Raw genomic sequence first — 16,373 nt, forward strand, 5'->3', positions numbered from 1 at the left:
AGCACAAGGAACTCTATTCAATACTCTGTAATGACCTATATGGGAATAGAATCTAAAAAAGAGTGGATATATGTATATGTATAACTGACTCACTTTGCTGTACAGCAGAAACTAACACAACATTGTAAATCAACTATACTCCAATTTAAAAAAATAAATAAATAGGGTGATCAGGGAAGGCCTTAATGGGAAGTGGATATTTCAGTAAAGACTTGCAAAAGAGGAAGCTTTGCAGATACGTGGGAATGAACATTCTAGGAATAGCAAATGTAGAGGCCCCCAAATTTTGAGTAACAGCAAGGAGGCCAGTGGGGCTAGAGAAAAGTGAGCTAATGTGGAAGTAGTACAAAATCAGGTCAGAGAGGTTATGGGGTTGGGAGAGGTCCATAAATTGTGAAACCATGTAGGTCATTTTAGGGACTTTATCATTAATCTCGGATGAGATAGGAAGGTTTTGGACAATTTTAAGCATAGTAGTTGTAGGAGGATCCGAATTATGTTTTAAGTTGCATCAACTCTGTTTGCTCTGTTGAGAATAGATTATAAAGGGACAAAAGCAGAAGTAAGGTGATCAGAGAGGGTTGCAATTTTCAAGCAAGAGATGATGATGGCTTGGACTAGGGTGTTAGCAAGTGGAGATGGTAAAAAGTAATTGGATTTTGGATGTATTTTGAAGGTCAAGAGTACAGGACTTCTTGATAGATTTTATTGATTGACATAAATGAAATAAAGAAGATCCACGGAAGGTTCCTGAGCAACTGGAAGGGTTGAGTTCTGATTTTCTGAGATGAGCAGTACTATGAGAGGATTAGGTTTGAGATACATTTCAGGAGTTTGGTTTTGGACAAGTCAGTGAGGGAAACTGAAAATAAGTGACTAGTGATGTAGGTGGCAAACCAATAGAGTGCCTGTTTGGAAGCTAAGTGCCATAAATGTTTTATAGTGGAGGGAGTAGGTCATTTGTGAGAATGGATTCATTGGATTTGTCAGTGTGGAAATTACTGGTGATTTTGACCAGAACAGAGATTTGAGACTGGTGGAATTGTAGTTGGAGTTGGTTAAAAACAAATGGGAAGGGCTTCCCTGGTGGCGCAGTGGTTGAGAGTCTGCCTGCCGATGCAGGGGACACGGGTTCGTGCCCCGGTCCAGGAAGATCCCACGTGCCGCGGAGCGGCTGGGCCCGTGAGCCATGGCCGCTGAGCCTGTGCGTCCGGAGCCTGTGCTCCGCAACGGGAGAGGCCACGACAGTGGCCCGCGTACTGCAAAAAAAAAACAAAAAACAAATGGGAAGACTGGTGGGAATGTAAAATGGTGTAGTCTGTGGAAAACTGGCAGTTCCTCAAAAAGTTAAACATAGAATTATCATATGACCAAGCAATCACACTCCTAGGTATATACTAAAAAGAACTGAAGACTGAACTCAAGGAAATAGATGTACCTGAGTCTTCAGAAAAGCACTATTTACAATGGCCAAAAAGTTGAAACAACTTAGATGTCCATCAGACAGATGAAGGAATAATAACCTTTTCAGAAGATAGTGGCTATTCTTTTTTGATAGTACTCCAAACTCAGTAAGTGGTAACTTTAAAAAAGACCAGTTGTGTCTCCAGCTCTTGGAAATTGTCTGGTACACATTCAACAAATAAATGTTTGTTGAAGAAATCCATCATCTATCCATCTACCCATCTCCTTATCTGCTTACCATTTAAAAAAAATTTTGGACCCTCTTTTAGGTTATGTTTTCTTTGATTTTATTTGTCTTTGTGGGTTTATTTTTTTATGGAGGCATTTTTCTGAAAAAGATAAACTCATGCGTCAACCTGTGAAGTAGTATTACAGGTACTATTCCAGGCAACTGTTATATACTGGAAATGTAGCAAAGAAAAATCAAGTTTCTGCTCTGGTGTTTTTACTTTAGCTTATATTGTTTAACTGCTTGAAATAAACTTTTTCAATCAGTAGTAAAGCTATATAATTTATAACTATAGCAGATGGTAGATTAAAAATATTTAAAAATAGTCTTTAAAGATTTTTCTAATTAAATTATTCCATATTTTCTAATTTGACAAAAGCTAAAAAATATAGACAATAAGTTTCAACAAAAGTTTAGTCATGGCTTGATTAGCTTAAAATATTTTTTCTTTTGGTAATAGTTTGGGGCAGAAGTGATAAAAAAATGTAAATATTACCTCTACTATTTTGACACCATTGTTTATTATTTCTGAATTTTATGAAACAAATTATTATTTTATTAAAAATTTTGCAACTGAAATTCACTGATTTAGCTATGTTTAAATTAAAGGGATATGGGTCAGTCTGCAAAGTAAAAATGATAAAACAAACCCTTTAAATGTATAATAAAGAACCAACTGTTGCCAACTATTTTTAGATGTTTTGCCAGTTTTAGATGATCCAAGTGAAATTATTTTTAATTTAAGTTTGTGAGGGAGTCAGAGATTGCTAGTAAAGTACTATCCTTTTTTTTTTTTTTTTTTTTGTGGTACGTGGGCCTCTCACTGTTGTGGCCTCTCCCGTTGCGTAGCACAGGCTCCGGATGCACAGACTCAGCGGCCATGGCTCACGGGCCTAGCTGCTCCGCGGCATGTGGGATCTTCCTGGACCGGGGCACGAACCCATGTCCCCTGCATCGGCAGGCGGACTCTCAACCACTGCGCCACCAGGGAAGCCCTAAAGTACTATCTTTTCTGGTGACTTGTACATGTTTACTTTTAAATTTGAAATTATTCTGGTACATTTCTATTAACTTCACTGATGAGAAGAATTGTAATTAAACTGAGTCCGTCAAAACAGGCATTTATATACAAAACTTTTATAGACTTTTGGGGTAGTATTTGTCATTAGTCAATATAACTTTAAAAAAATTTGAAACATTTATGTCTCTCTAAGGTTTCTCTAAGGGAAATATGTTGATATTTTGGAGGAAAACATTAGAATTATTGTTCGGCTTGGGTTTAAAGAATGTATGGAATTAATTTGTGGTTCATATTCTGGTCAGAAAATAAGGTCATGTTTCTACATTAGCATTCTGAACAGTTGATATCAATCCAACAAAAATCATGCCAAATTAAATGTAGCATTTAAAAAATAATGTTGAAAATTGTTCTTGTAATGTTTGAGTCCTTTTAATCAATTAATTGCTTTTTTTCTACAATAATTGTAGACAGCTGAAGGGTAATCAAGTTTAAAATATTCAATTTTACTTAAGCATTTTAGACTATAGAACTGTACTTTGAAATAACAACATTGTGTATACCAGTTCTAGAAGCATCCAAGAAATAAAGGCTTACATTATATAAAAACTCGTTGGTATAAACAATGAGAATAATTAGTTGATTCCCAGTATAAAGAGGTTATCATGCTTAGAATTATAGCTTTTCAGTTCAGTAAGTTCTATATGACCTAAGTTAAATATTGGTTTTTATTTTTTAAATGTGATCTTTGACTTTCCATTTAAGTTTGAAGAGTATATCCATTTCACACGAATAAGGCTCACTGAATCATTAGCAAACATGAGCAGAATACTTTTTTTTTTTTAAGTAGCATCTTTATTTTGGAATAGTTTTAGAGTTACAGGAAAGTTGCAGAGATGATACACAGAGTTCACATATACTCCTTACCCAGTTTTCCCTCTTATTAACATCTTAAGCTATCACAGTTCTTTTGTCAAAACTAGGAAGCCAACATTGGTGCATTATTGTTAAATTCCAGACTTTAATTTCATAATGACCTTTTTCTGTAACATGATCCAAAGTAGGATACCACATTGCATTTAGAAAAGGAGCTTTTAAAAATAATTCAAATTATCTAATTTTTGGATACATAGAAATAATATGCTGTAATTTTCAGGGGAGCAAGAGTATATATATATATATATATTTTTTTTTTGTCAGCATCTATATCAGTACTTGTTATCTAGCAGGCACTCAGTGAGTATTTGCACGATTGAATGAGTCTGTGACACATACTGTGAGATTATGTACTTTGAAAGTAAAGCCCTTGAATCTGCATCCCTCATAGAACTAAAAAAATTTTGTTGAATCTCTGTGTTTCTTCACAGCTTTCTTTTTGATTACAAATAGGTAGAAATCTTATAAATGATTGAACTAAACCTGATTGAATATATTAGTCAATGTAAAATGAACTTATATTAAAATATATGTAAATTTTTGGCAGAATATATTAGTGATTTTATGACTAGGGGACTGTTATAGCTACATAGCTTTCACCATTTTAAGCAATATTATTAACAAAAAGGAGTATTTATATTCTCTATATGAACTTATTAGACTAGCATATTCAACCTTTATACCATGGATAATCTGTTACAGCTGTTTTTGTTGCACCTGTTTTCCTGCTTCATAATTTAATTTCCCGAATCTTAAAATTGGCCTTGTTTCCATCAATTCATCATAGTAATGACAGTTTATTGCCATTTAATACTAATTTGACTTACTTAATATTCTTATATTGTTTCATAGCTCACTGAAATGCAAGCTGAGAGTAGTTATTACAGCCCTCAAAAAGTAAAATCTAAAGAAATACTGTGTTGGGAACAAGAAGGAACTACAGTTGAGGTAATCCATCAACATTGAATATACTTTTAAAAATCTTTGTAATGGGGCTTCCCTGGTGGCGCAGTGGTTGAGAGTCCGCCTGCCGATGCAGGGGATGCGGGTTCGTGCCCCGGTCTGGGAAGATCCCACATGCCGCGGAGCGGCTGGGTCCGTGCGCCATGGCCGCTGAGCCTGCGCATCCAGGAGCCTGTGCTCCGCAATGGGAGAGGCCACAGCAGTGAGAAGCCCGCGTAACGCAAAAAAAAAAAAAAAAAAAAAATCTTTGTAATGGTCCTTAAGGTTAATATTTAATAAATACAGGTTTTTAAAATCATAAATAGTATATTTAAAAATGTATTTATAGCTTTATATTTCTATTTTAGCGATGAGTAGTATTAATTGAAATAATTATTCTTTAACAAAGATTTTACCATAATATGCAACATTAATTTATTCTTTCATTTTTTTCATTTGACTTGTGTGTGCTCATATGTATGTGTGGATTAATGTTCTTGAAGTGCCAGTCATTGCGGATACAAAGGTTTGGGGATACAGAGACAAGTAAGATGTTTCTTATTTTAATAGGATGTGTGATCTGAGGAGAATAAATTTAGAAAGGTCATAATTCTAAAGATGTTTCAACTAATTTAGAAATTCTACAAGGAAAGCTTGTAACATTTTTATTGAAATTCAGGTTCATAACGCTTCCTTTCCTCTTATAGGCCCTTATGATGGGAGAGCCTTTCTTTGATTGCCAGATTGGTTTTGTAGGTTGCAGAGCCATGTGCCTTAAAGGAATTATGGGTGTTAAAGATTTTGAAGAGAGTATGAATAGAAGTGAAACCGTAAGTCAAAATCTCCCCTTTCTTCCATTTTTTTTGGATAGAATGCAGGGATAATGAGGTGCTTATTGAAGTGTTTAACCATACCAAAAAATCTGTTAGACTACATATATCTTTGGCTTGAGAGGGGAACTTTACTGTTTTCCCCTGTAAGAAATTATAGAGCTCCGGGGAATTTAGAAAGTTGGTAGTACTTAACACCTGGACAGTAGTTCCAAGTACTTTCCAATTCAAAAATGTTTCTTCTTTCTTGTTTATGGCAGCTACTTGGAGTTCCTCTTTGGTTTGTTAAAATGTTCTTTGCCAAAATAGGCAGTGAAAATGGAGACAGCATGCCTTGTCTTTTTACAGGACCTCAAGATGTAGTGTGATTTCTATTGACTACTGAATTGGTGTTATAAAACCAAGGTTTTATTTTCTTTAACTGTCTAATGATTTTTTCTCCTGTTCAAAAATTTTGCATTTATTTTCAGGAAGCCTGTTTCTTCATTTGTGGTGAAAATTTGAATATGAAAGGTTTGACATACCTCACAAATTCATTGTTTGATTACCGAAGCCCAGAAAATAATGGTACTCGTGCAGAATTTATCTTGGATGCAGCTAATCATAAGGTCAGAGAATATATATTTGAGCCAAATTCTAGGTTGTGCTGGGGTGGACACTTTGTGTGAATACTTGTGATTGATGTTTCTTCTCCAGTAATATATTCTGAATGCTAGTTGTTTATTGAAACATCTAGCATATTTTTGTCCACCTTCTATATCTAGAGAGGTTTGAGGAGTGCACAAAGATCTCTACTTTTATATGGCGTGCAGCCACAGTTAGTTTATCCATTCCCTACTGTTAAAATAGTCATGGAGGAAACATGTAGAATTATTTCTTTTAATTTCAGTTACTTTTGAAGTGTGGGATTAATGAAAAGAAGTGAAGAATTTAACAATTTACTATATGTAAATTTTTCATATAAGATTATATTAATGTACTTTTTATGGAATAAATTTAAAACTCAAAAAATGTTCCTGAAGATTAGTATAATAGAATCAATGATTTACATTGATTCTACAGACTTACTTTTGTAGTTGAAAGTAAAGAATTTAATTTTTACCTGCATGATTAACATACATTTAAAAATATTTTAGTATACTTTTAGTGTTTGAACTGTTTCACATAAGTGTACTGAAATATTAAGGATTAACTCTATTTGACAGTATATATTAGACCGTTTTGTGATGGTGATAAAGGTCAAGACCGTACTGCCCTACTCCATTGTAGGTATTCATTAACCAGATATTATTGACAAAGTGGTCAAATTGTCTAGTAGAATTATAGATGTCCTTTTGTGTGGTCCACAGTAGAGGTAACATTACGTTTTTTAGAAGCCAATTCTTTGTGTAACCTCTGTTCTTCTTTCTTTTTGGTAATCCTTTGAGTTGGTACACATTCTGCATAAGGATATGTGTCTAATTCTTGATCTATCAGGTTTTAAACTCAAAAGTCTGTTCTGTACAATGTATGTTCTGTTTGCTTTGCTTTGTTGTCAGGAGACATACACTGAGATAGCTGGAATGCAAAGGTTCGGGGCTTTTTACATGGATTACCTGTATACAATGGAGAATGCCAGTGGCAAAGGTACTGGTTTCTTTCCTTTATATTTGCTTTTCCTTGAACAACAGAAGCAAAGACTTCTTCAGAATCAATTGGTCCTTGACTGATTGTACTCTGTTACATCAGAGTTACCTTCTGTTACTTTGCGGAATGGTTTAATTTTAATGTCATGTTAGTATTTTCTTAGATTCTTAACATTTTTAGTCCTTTCTTTGTGCAGCTGATCGAAAAGACTTTTGTATAATCAACTATAATTATTCTAGTATGTACCAAATATTAAAAATTTTGATACATCAAATTTCATATTAAGTTGTCAAAGAGCATAAACATTTCCTTTTCTGTATTAAATACATTTTGAAGGTTATATAGATCTGTTTATTAAAAAAAGAATTTATTGTTTCAAACAGAAAAGTAGAAATATATTCTTTTAGAAACTATGGACACAGTCTTTTATTATTTTATTATGTGTTTCATTTTAGTAATCAAACGATTTCAGAAATTTAACTATACTATGTTGTGCTTATTATTCCAGCCTTTTTCATATTGAAAACTTAGTCAAAATAGGGTCACCATTTTTTGTTAATTTTTCATATTTCGATAAATGATTTCTTTGTTTCAGGTGATGAGTTAGATATTGTGAATGCAAAGAAGACCAAAGCATTTCTCAAGAAACCAATAGGTAGTGTTCATGCACTTAAATAAGTGATTCTAATATAGCACGTTAAGGACAGTAATGTAAACAGACAGCTAAAAGAGGTCCAGGTGAGAAGGGGACTACCTTTGTCTGTGGGGTTGAAGACTTCACAGAGGAGTTGATGTTGAAGGATCGTTAAGTTTTGTTAGATGAAAACAGAAGGAAAGAACTGTAATTTTCTGCTTCCTGCTTTCATAATGGATTTCTAAATGTTGGTGTTCTCAGCGGTCAAACGTGGTTTCACTTCTTTCCCTAAACTCTTCCTGAAGTAATCTTATCCTTTTTAATGGATTTGAGTACCTTCTATACGTTGTTGATGTCCATATTTGTATTTTTAGTCCAAACTTATTCTTTCAGATTTAGAATTAAATATATCCAGTGCACACTTGACATTTTTACTTCTGTGTCTCACAAATATCTCAAAATTGAATATGTTGAAATTGAATTATTAAAACCCTCATGACTACCTACTACTTCTCCCCTATTTTCAGTGTTCGCTTACTGGAAAAATTTTCTACTGTCTTCTAATTGCACAAGCTGGAAATCTGGGAATCGTGACACACTTCTCTCCTAGCATCCAACCCATCGGCATATTTTGTCAAATTTTATCTCTAGAATCTATCTAGAATCTGTCTTTTCTTAAGCTTCACCGTTAATGCTCTCATCCAATCTGTTATCATCTCTAGCTTCTAATAGCTTTTTTACTGGCTTTCTCCTTCCACTCTTGCCCTCCTATAATCTATACTGCAATCAGACTGGTTTAATTCTGTGCTTAAAATCTTCACTGCCTTCTCATGGCTTTATTTAAAAATAAAATTCAGATAGTTGATCAGATTTTGCTGTTGAGTTACTTGGTAGATAATGATAACCACCAAGGAAGATAGAGACACAAAAGGAAGATTTTTGGAGGAAAAGATGTATTTTTTTTCCTTTTTTTTTTTTCGTACATCTTTATTGGAGTACAATTGGTTTACAATGGTGTGTTAGTTTCTGCTTTATAACAAAGTGAATGAGTCACACATATACATATGTCCCCATATCTCTTCCCTCTTGCATCTCCCTCCCTCCCCCCCCCCCATCCCACCCCTCTAGGTGGTCACAAAGCACCGAGCTGATCTCCCTGAGCTATGTGGCTGCTTCCCACAAGTTATCTATTTTACGTTTGGTAGTGTATATATGTCCATGCCACTCTCTCACTTCCTCACAGCTTACCCTTCCCCCTCCCCTTATCCTCAAGTCCATTCTCTAGTAGGTCTGTGTCTTTATTCCCGTCTTACCACTAGGCTCTTCATGACATTTTTTTTTTCTTAGATTCCATATATATGTGTTAGCATACGGTATTTGTCTTTCTCTTTCTGACTTACTTCACTCTGTATGACAGACTCTAGGTCCATCCACCTCACTACAAATAACTCAATTTTGTTTCTTTTTATGCCAGAGTAATATTCCATTGTATATATGTGCCACATCTTCTTTATCCACTCATCTGTTGATGGACACTTAGGTTGGTTCCATGTCCTGGCTATTGTAAATAGAGCTGCAATGAACATTTTGGTACATGACACTTTTTGAATTATGGTTTTCTCAGGGTATATGCCCAGTAGTGGGATTGCTGGGTCATACGGTAGTTCTATTTGTAGTTTTTAAAGGAAACTCCATACTGTTCTCCATAGTGGCTGTACCAATTCAGATTCCCACCAGGAGTGCAAGAGTGTTCCCTTTTCTCCACACCCTGTCCAGCATTTAGTGTTTCTAGATTTTTTGATGATGGCCATTCTGACCGGTGTGAAATGATACCTCATTGTAGTTTTGATTTGCATTTCTCTAATGATTAATGATGTTGAGCATTCTTTCATGTGTTTGTTTGCAATCTGTATATCTTCTTTGGAGAAATGTCTATTTAGGTCTTCTGCCCATTTTTGGATTGTGTTGTTTGTTTTTTTGATATTGAGCTGCATGAGCTGCTTGTAAATTTTGGAGATTAATCCTTTGTCAGTTTCTTCATTTGCAAATATTTTCTCCCATTCTGAGGGTTGTCTTTTAGTCTTGTTTATGGTTTCCTTTGCTGTGCAAAAGCTTTGAAGTTTCATTAGGTCCCATTTGTTTATCTTTATTTTTATTTCCATTTCTCTAGGAGGTGGGTCAAAAAGGATCTTGCTGTGATTTATGTCATAGAGTGTTCTGCCTATGTTTTCCTCTAAGAGTTTGATAGTTTCTGGCCTTACATTTAGGTCTTTAATCCATTTTGAGCTTATTTTTCTGTATGGTGTTAGGGAGTGTTCTAATCTCATACTTTTACATGTACCTGTCCAGTTTTCCCAGCACCACTTATTGAAGATGCTGTCCTTTCTCCACTGTACATTCCTGCCTCCTTTATCAAAGATAAGGTGACCATATGTGTGTGGGTTTATCTCTGGGCTTTCTATCCTGTTCCATTGATCTATATTTCTGTTTAGTGCCAGCACCATACTGTCTTGATTACTGTAGCTTTGTAGTATAGTCTGAAGTCAGGGAGCCTGATTCCTCCAGCTCTGTGTTTTGTTCTCAAGATTGCTTTGGCTATTTGGGGTCTTTTGTGTTTCCATACAAATTCTGAAATTTTTTGTTCTAGTTCTGTGAAAAATTCCAGTGGTAGTTTGATAGGGATTGCATTGAATCTGTAGATTGCTTTGGGTAGTAGAGTCATTTTCACAATGTTGATTCTTCCAATCCAAGAACATGGTACACCTCTCCATCTATTTGTATCATCTTTAATTTCTTTCATCAGTGTCTTATAATTTTCTGCATACAGGTCTTTTGTCTCCTTAGGTAGGTTTATTCCTAGATATTTTATTCTTTTTGTTGCAGTGGTAAATGGGAGTGTTTTCTTGATTTCACTTTCATATTTTTCATCATTAGTGTATAAGAATGCCAGAGATTTCTGTGCATTAATTTTGTATCCTGCTACTTTACCAAATTCATTGATTAGCTCTAGTAGTTTTCTGGTAGCATCTTTAGGATTCTCTATATATAGTTTCAAGTCATCTGCAAACAGTGACAGCTTTACTTCTTTTCCGATTTGGATTCCTTTTATTTCCTTTTCTTCTCTGATTGCTGTGGCTAAAACTTCCAAAACTATGTTGAATAAGAGTGGTGAGAGTGGGCAACCTTGTTTTGTTCCTGATCTTAGTGGAAATGCTTTCAGTTTTTCACCATTGAGGACGATGTTGTCTGTGGGTTTGTCATATATGGCCTTTATTATGTTGAGGAAAGTTCCCTCTGTGCCTACTTTCTGCAGGGTTTTTATCATAAATGGGTGTTGAATTTTGTCGAAAGCTTTCTCTGCATCTATTGAGATGATCATATGGTTTTTCTCCTTCACTTTGTTAATATGGTGTATCACGTTGATTGATTTACGTATATTGAAGAATCCTTGCATTCCTGGAATAAACCCCACTTGATCATGGTGTATGATCCTTTTAATGGGCTGTTGGATTCTGTTTGCTAGTATTTTGTTGAGGGTTTTTGCATCTATGTTCATCAGTGATATTGGCCTGTAGTTTTCTTTCTTTGTGACATCCTTGTCTGGTTTTGGTTTCAAGGTGATGGTGGCCTCGTAGAATGAGTTTGGGAGTGTTCCTCCCTCAGCTATATTTTGGAAGAGTTTGAGAAGGATAGGTGTTAGCTCTTCTCTAAATGTTTGATAGAATTCGCCTGTGAAGCCATCTGGTCCTGGGCTTTTGTTTGTTGGAAGATTTTTAATCGCAGTTTCAATTTCAGTGCTTGTGATTGTTCTGTTCATATTTTCTATTTCTTCCTGATTCAGTCTTGGCAGGTTGTGCATTTCTAAGAATTTGTCCATTTCTTCCAGGTTGTCCATTTTATTGGCATAGAGTTGCTTGTAGTAATCTCTCATGATCTTTTGTATTTCTTCAGTGTCAGTTGTTACTTCTCCTTTTTCATTTCTAATTCTATTGATTTGAGTCTTCTCCCTTTTTTTCTTGATGAGTCTGGCTAATGGTTTAATCAATTTTGTTTATCTTCTCAAAGAACCAGCTTTTAGTTTTATTGATCTTTGCTATCGTTTCCTTCATTTCTTTTTCATTTATTTCTGATCTGATTTTTATGATTTCTTTCCTTCTCCTAACTTTGGGTTTTTTTTGTTCTTCTTTCTCTAATTGCTTTAGGTGCAAGGTCAGGTTGTTTATTTGAGATGTTTCCTGTTTCTTAAGGTGGGATTGTATTGCTATAAACTTCCCTCTTAGAACTGCTTTTGCTGCATCCCATAGGTTTTGGGTCATCATGTGTCCTTGTCATTTGTTTCTAGGTATTTTTTGATTTCCTCTTTGATTTCTTCAGTGATCACTTCCTTATTAAGTAATGTATTGTTTAGCCTCCATTTGTTTGTATTTTTTACAGATCTTTTCCTGTAATTGATATCTAGTCTCATAGCATTGTGGTAGGAAAAGTTAATTGATACCATTTCAATCTTCTTAAATTTACAAAGGCTTGATTTCTGACGCATGATATGATCTATCCTGGAGAATGTTCCATGAGCCCTTGAGAAAAATGTGTATTCTGTTGTTTTTAGATGGAATGTCCTATAAATATCAATTAAGTCCGTTTTGTTTAATGTATCATTTAAGCCTTGTGTTTCCTTATTTATTTTCATTTTGTATGATCTGTCCATTTGTGAAAGTGGGGTGTTAAAGTCCCCTACTATGAATGTGTTACTGTTGATTTCCCATTTAATGGCTGTTAGTATGTGCCTTATGTATTGAGGTGCTCCTATGTTGGGTGCATAAATATTTACAATTGTTATATCTTCTTCTTGGATCGATCCCTTGATCATTATGTAGTGTCCTTCTTTGTCTCTTCTAGTAGTCTTTATTGTAAAGTCTATTTTGTCTGATACGAGAATCGCTACTCCAGGTTTCTTTTGGTTTCCATTTGCATGGAATATCTTTTTCTATGCCCTCACTTTCAGTCTGTATGTGTCCCTAGGTCTGAAGTGAGTCTCTTGTAGACAGCATATATATGTGTCTTGTTTTTGTTTCCATTCAGCCAGTCTGTGTCTTTTGGTGGGAGCATTTAAACCATTTACATTTAAGGTAATGATCGATATGTATGTTCCTATTCCCATTTTCTTAATTGTTTTGGGTTTGTTATTGTAGGTATTTTCCTTCTGTTGTGTTTCTTGCCTAGAGAAGTTCCTTTAGCATTTGTTGTAAAGCTGGTTTGGTGGTGCTGAACTCTCTCAGCTTTTGCTTGTCTGTAAAGGTTTTAATTTCTCCATCAAATCTGAATGAGATCCTTGCTGGGTAGAGTAATCTTGGTTGTAGGTTTTTCTCCTTCATCACTTTAAATATGTCCTGCCACTCCCTTCTGGCTTGCAGAGTTTCTGCTGAAAGATCAGCTGTTAACCTTATGGGGATTCCCTTGTGTGTTATTTGTTGTTTTTCCCTTGCTGCTTTTAATATGTTTTCTTTGTATTTAATTTTTGATAGTTTGATTAGTATGTGTCTTGACATGTTTCTCCTTGGATTTATCTTGTATGGGACTCTCTGTGCTTCCTGGACTTGGTTAACTATTTCCTTTCCCATATTAGGGAAGTTTTCAACTCTAATGTCTTGAAATATTTTCTCAGTCCCTTTCTTTTTCTCTTCTTCTTCTGGGACCCCTATAGTTCGAATGTTGGTGTGTTTAATGTTGTCCCAGAGGTCTCTGAGACTGTCCTCAGTTCTTTTCATTTTTTTTTCTTTATTCTGCTCTGCAGTAGTTATTTCCACTATTTTATCTTCTAGGTCAGTTATCCATTCTTCTGCCTCAGTTATTCTGCTATTGATCCCTTCTAGAGTATTTTTAATTTCACTTATTGTGTTGTTCATTGTTGCTTGTTTCCTCTTTAGTTCTTCTAGGTCCTTGTTAAATGTTTCTTGCATTTTCTGTATTCTATTTCCAAGATTTTGGATCATCTTTACTATCATTATTCTGAATTCTTTTTCAGGTAGACTGCCTATTTTCTCTTCATTTGTTAGGTCTGGTGGGTTTTTACCTTGCTCCTTCATCTGCTGTGTGTTTCTCTGCCTTCTCATTTTGCTTATCTTACTGTGTTTGGGGTCTCCTGTTTGCAGGCTGCAGGTTTCTAGTTCCCGTTGCTTTTGGTGTCTGTCCCCAGTGGCTAAGGTTGGTTCAGTGGGTTGTGTAGGCTTCCTGGTGGAGGGAACTGGTGCCTGTGTTCTGGTGGATGTGGCTGGATTTTGTCTTTCTGGTGGGCAGGTCCACATCTGGTGGTGTGTTTTGGGGCGCCTGTGGCCTTCTTATGATTTTAGGCAGCCTCTGTGCAAATGGGTGGGATTGTGTTCCTGTGTTGCTAGTTGTTTGGCATAGGGTGTCCAGCACTGTAGCTTGCTGGTCTTTGAGTGAAGGTGGGTGTTGGTGTTGAGATGGAGATCTCTGGGAGATTTTCGCTGTTTGATATTACGTGGTGCTGGGAGGTCTCTTGTGGACCAGTGTCCTGAACTCGGCTCTCCCACCTCAGAGACACAGTACTGACTCCTGGCTGCAGCACCATGAGCCTTTCAACCACACGGCTCAGAATAAAAGGGAGAAAAAGAAAGAAAGAAAGAAGGAAAGAAAGAGGATAAAATAAAATAAAATAAAATAAGACAAAATAAAACAAAGTTATTAAAATAAAAAATAACAAGAAAAAATTTTTTTAGAAAGTAAAAGAACAAAAAACGGACGGACAGAACCCTAGGAGAAATGGTGAAAGCAAAGCTATATAGACAAAATCTCACACAGAAGCATACTCATACACACTCACAAAAAGAGGAAAAGGGGAAAAAATAATATATCTTGCTCCCAAAGCCCACATCCTCAATTTGGGATGATTCGTTGTCTATTCAGGTATTCCACAGTTGCAGGGTACATCAAGTTGATTGTGGAGATTTAATCCGCTGCTCCTAAGGCTGCTGGGAGAGATTTCCCTCTCTCTTCCTTGTTCTCACAGCTCCCGGGGCTCAGTTTTGCATTTGGCCCCGCCTGTGTGTGTAGGTCGCCGGAGGGCGTCTGTTCTTCACTCAGATAGGACGGGGTTAAAGGAGCCGCTGATTCGGGGGCTCTGGCTCACTTAGGCTGGGGGGAGGGAGGGGCATGGAGTGCGGGGCAAAGACTGCGGCGGCAGAGGCCGACGGGACGTTGCACCAGCCTGAGGTGCCCCATGCGTTCTCCTGGGGAAGTTGTCCCTGGATCCTGGGACCCTGGCCGTGGCGGGCTCCACAGGCTCCCAGGAGGGGAGGTGGGGATAGTGACCTGTGCTCGCACACAGGCTTCTTGGTGGCGTTGCAGCAGCCTTAGCGTCTCATGCCCATCTCTGGAGTCCGTGCTGTTAGCCGCGGCTGCGCCAGTCTCTGGAGCTCCTTTAAGCAGCGCTCTTAATCCCCTCTCCTCGCGCACCAGGAAACAAAGAGGGAAGAAAAAGTCTCTTGCCTCTTTGGCAGCTCTAGACTTTTTCCTGGACTCCCTCCCGGCCAGCCGTGGTGCACTAACCCCTTCAGGCTGTGTTCACGCAGCCAACCCCAGTCCTCTCCCTGGGATCCGACCTCCGAAGCCGGAGCCTCAGCTGCCAGCCCCGCCCGCCCCAGCGGCCGAGCAGAAAAGCCTCTCGGGCTGGTGAGTGCTGGTCGGCACCGATCCTCTGTGCGGGAATCTCTCCGCTTTGCCCTCCGCACCCCTGTTGCTGCGCTCTCCTCTGTGGCTCCGAAGCTTCCCCCTCCGCCACCCGCCGTCTCCGCCCGCGAAGGGGCTTCTAGTGTGTGGAAACCTTTCCTCCTTCATGGCTCCCTCCCACTGGTGCAGGTCCCGTCCCTATTCTTTTGTCCCTGTTTATTCCTTTTTCTTTTGCCCTACCCAGGTACGTGGGGAGTTTCTTGCCTTTTGGGAGGTCTGAGGTCTTCTGCCAGCGTTCAGTGGGTGTTCTGTAGAAGTTGTTCCACGTGTAGATGTATTTCTGATGTATCTGGGGAGAGGAAGGTGATCTCCGCATCTTACTCTTACGCCATCTTCCCCCTCATCTCACAAAAGATGTGTTTTGAGGTATCCGTGGACATTGGTAGAGATGCTCAGGGGTCTGTTATATGTATTAGGTTTCCTCCACTGCAGCATTCGTATGAAACCTTTGGTAATCCGAAATGGTGTTAAGTGAAGAAGCAGTTACCTTAGGACAGATCTTGTTATCGGATGCGCAAAATAAATTGAGAAAAGCGCGTATGCTCCAAGACACAGTTCAAAGCTGTGGTGGCTTGATATTGAGATTCTGAGTATAGTTCCTGGGGAAGGAGTTTGCTGGTGCCACTCTAGACACTGGGGGTTTGCGCTGCCTCTGTAACCCTTCGCTGCAAAACAAGTGGTGAATGCTGTTTTCACCTTTTTTGTAAAAGTGAAAATTCTCTTCAGATTTATTTTGGTTGGGGAAACAGATCTTTTGTAAAACTGAAATGGCCTAAAGCTAACTTTTGAAAAGCAAGGGATACCTGTATATGAAAGTACAATTCGGAAGTCTCTGTTCTAAGAACTTTGCAAATTTTTATTGTGTTGTAGTTGCCAAATGTAAGCTGGTAGGTTTCCTCTTGTTTAGTATGATGTCTTACACATGTGCTGTGAATTTGGTATTTTGTG

General features: G+C 37.3%; 1 protein-coding gene across 5 annotated transcripts in view; it reads left to right on the forward strand.

The window, feature by feature from the left end:
* Positions 1-16,373, forward strand: part of VPS13B (vacuolar protein sorting 13 homolog B) — a gene marked incomplete at both ends in the record, with an annotated part of 778,321 nt that overhangs the window by 74,564 nt on the left and 687,384 nt on the right. For 4 of the 5 annotated variants that reach the window (XM_079722545.1, XM_079722542.1, XM_079722543.1 and 1 more), the window contains 4 exons: positions 4,500-4,595; positions 5,297-5,419; positions 5,890-6,027; positions 6,958-7,045. In XM_079722545.1, the coding sequence (XP_079578671.1) occupies positions 4,500-4,595; positions 5,297-5,419; positions 5,890-6,027; positions 6,958-7,045 (445 nt within the window). Of the gene's footprint in view, positions 1-4,499; positions 4,596-5,296; positions 5,420-5,889; positions 6,028-6,957; positions 7,046-7,640; positions 7,701-16,373 lie in introns of all 5 variants that reach the window. The other variant, XM_079722541.1, reaches the window with a different exon arrangement.

The sequence above is a fragment of the Hyperoodon ampullatus genome (assembly GCF_949752795.1).
Source record: "Hyperoodon ampullatus genome assembly, chromosome: 17".
Classification (NCBI taxonomy): domain Eukaryota; kingdom Metazoa; phylum Chordata; class Mammalia; order Artiodactyla; family Ziphiidae; genus Hyperoodon; species Hyperoodon ampullatus.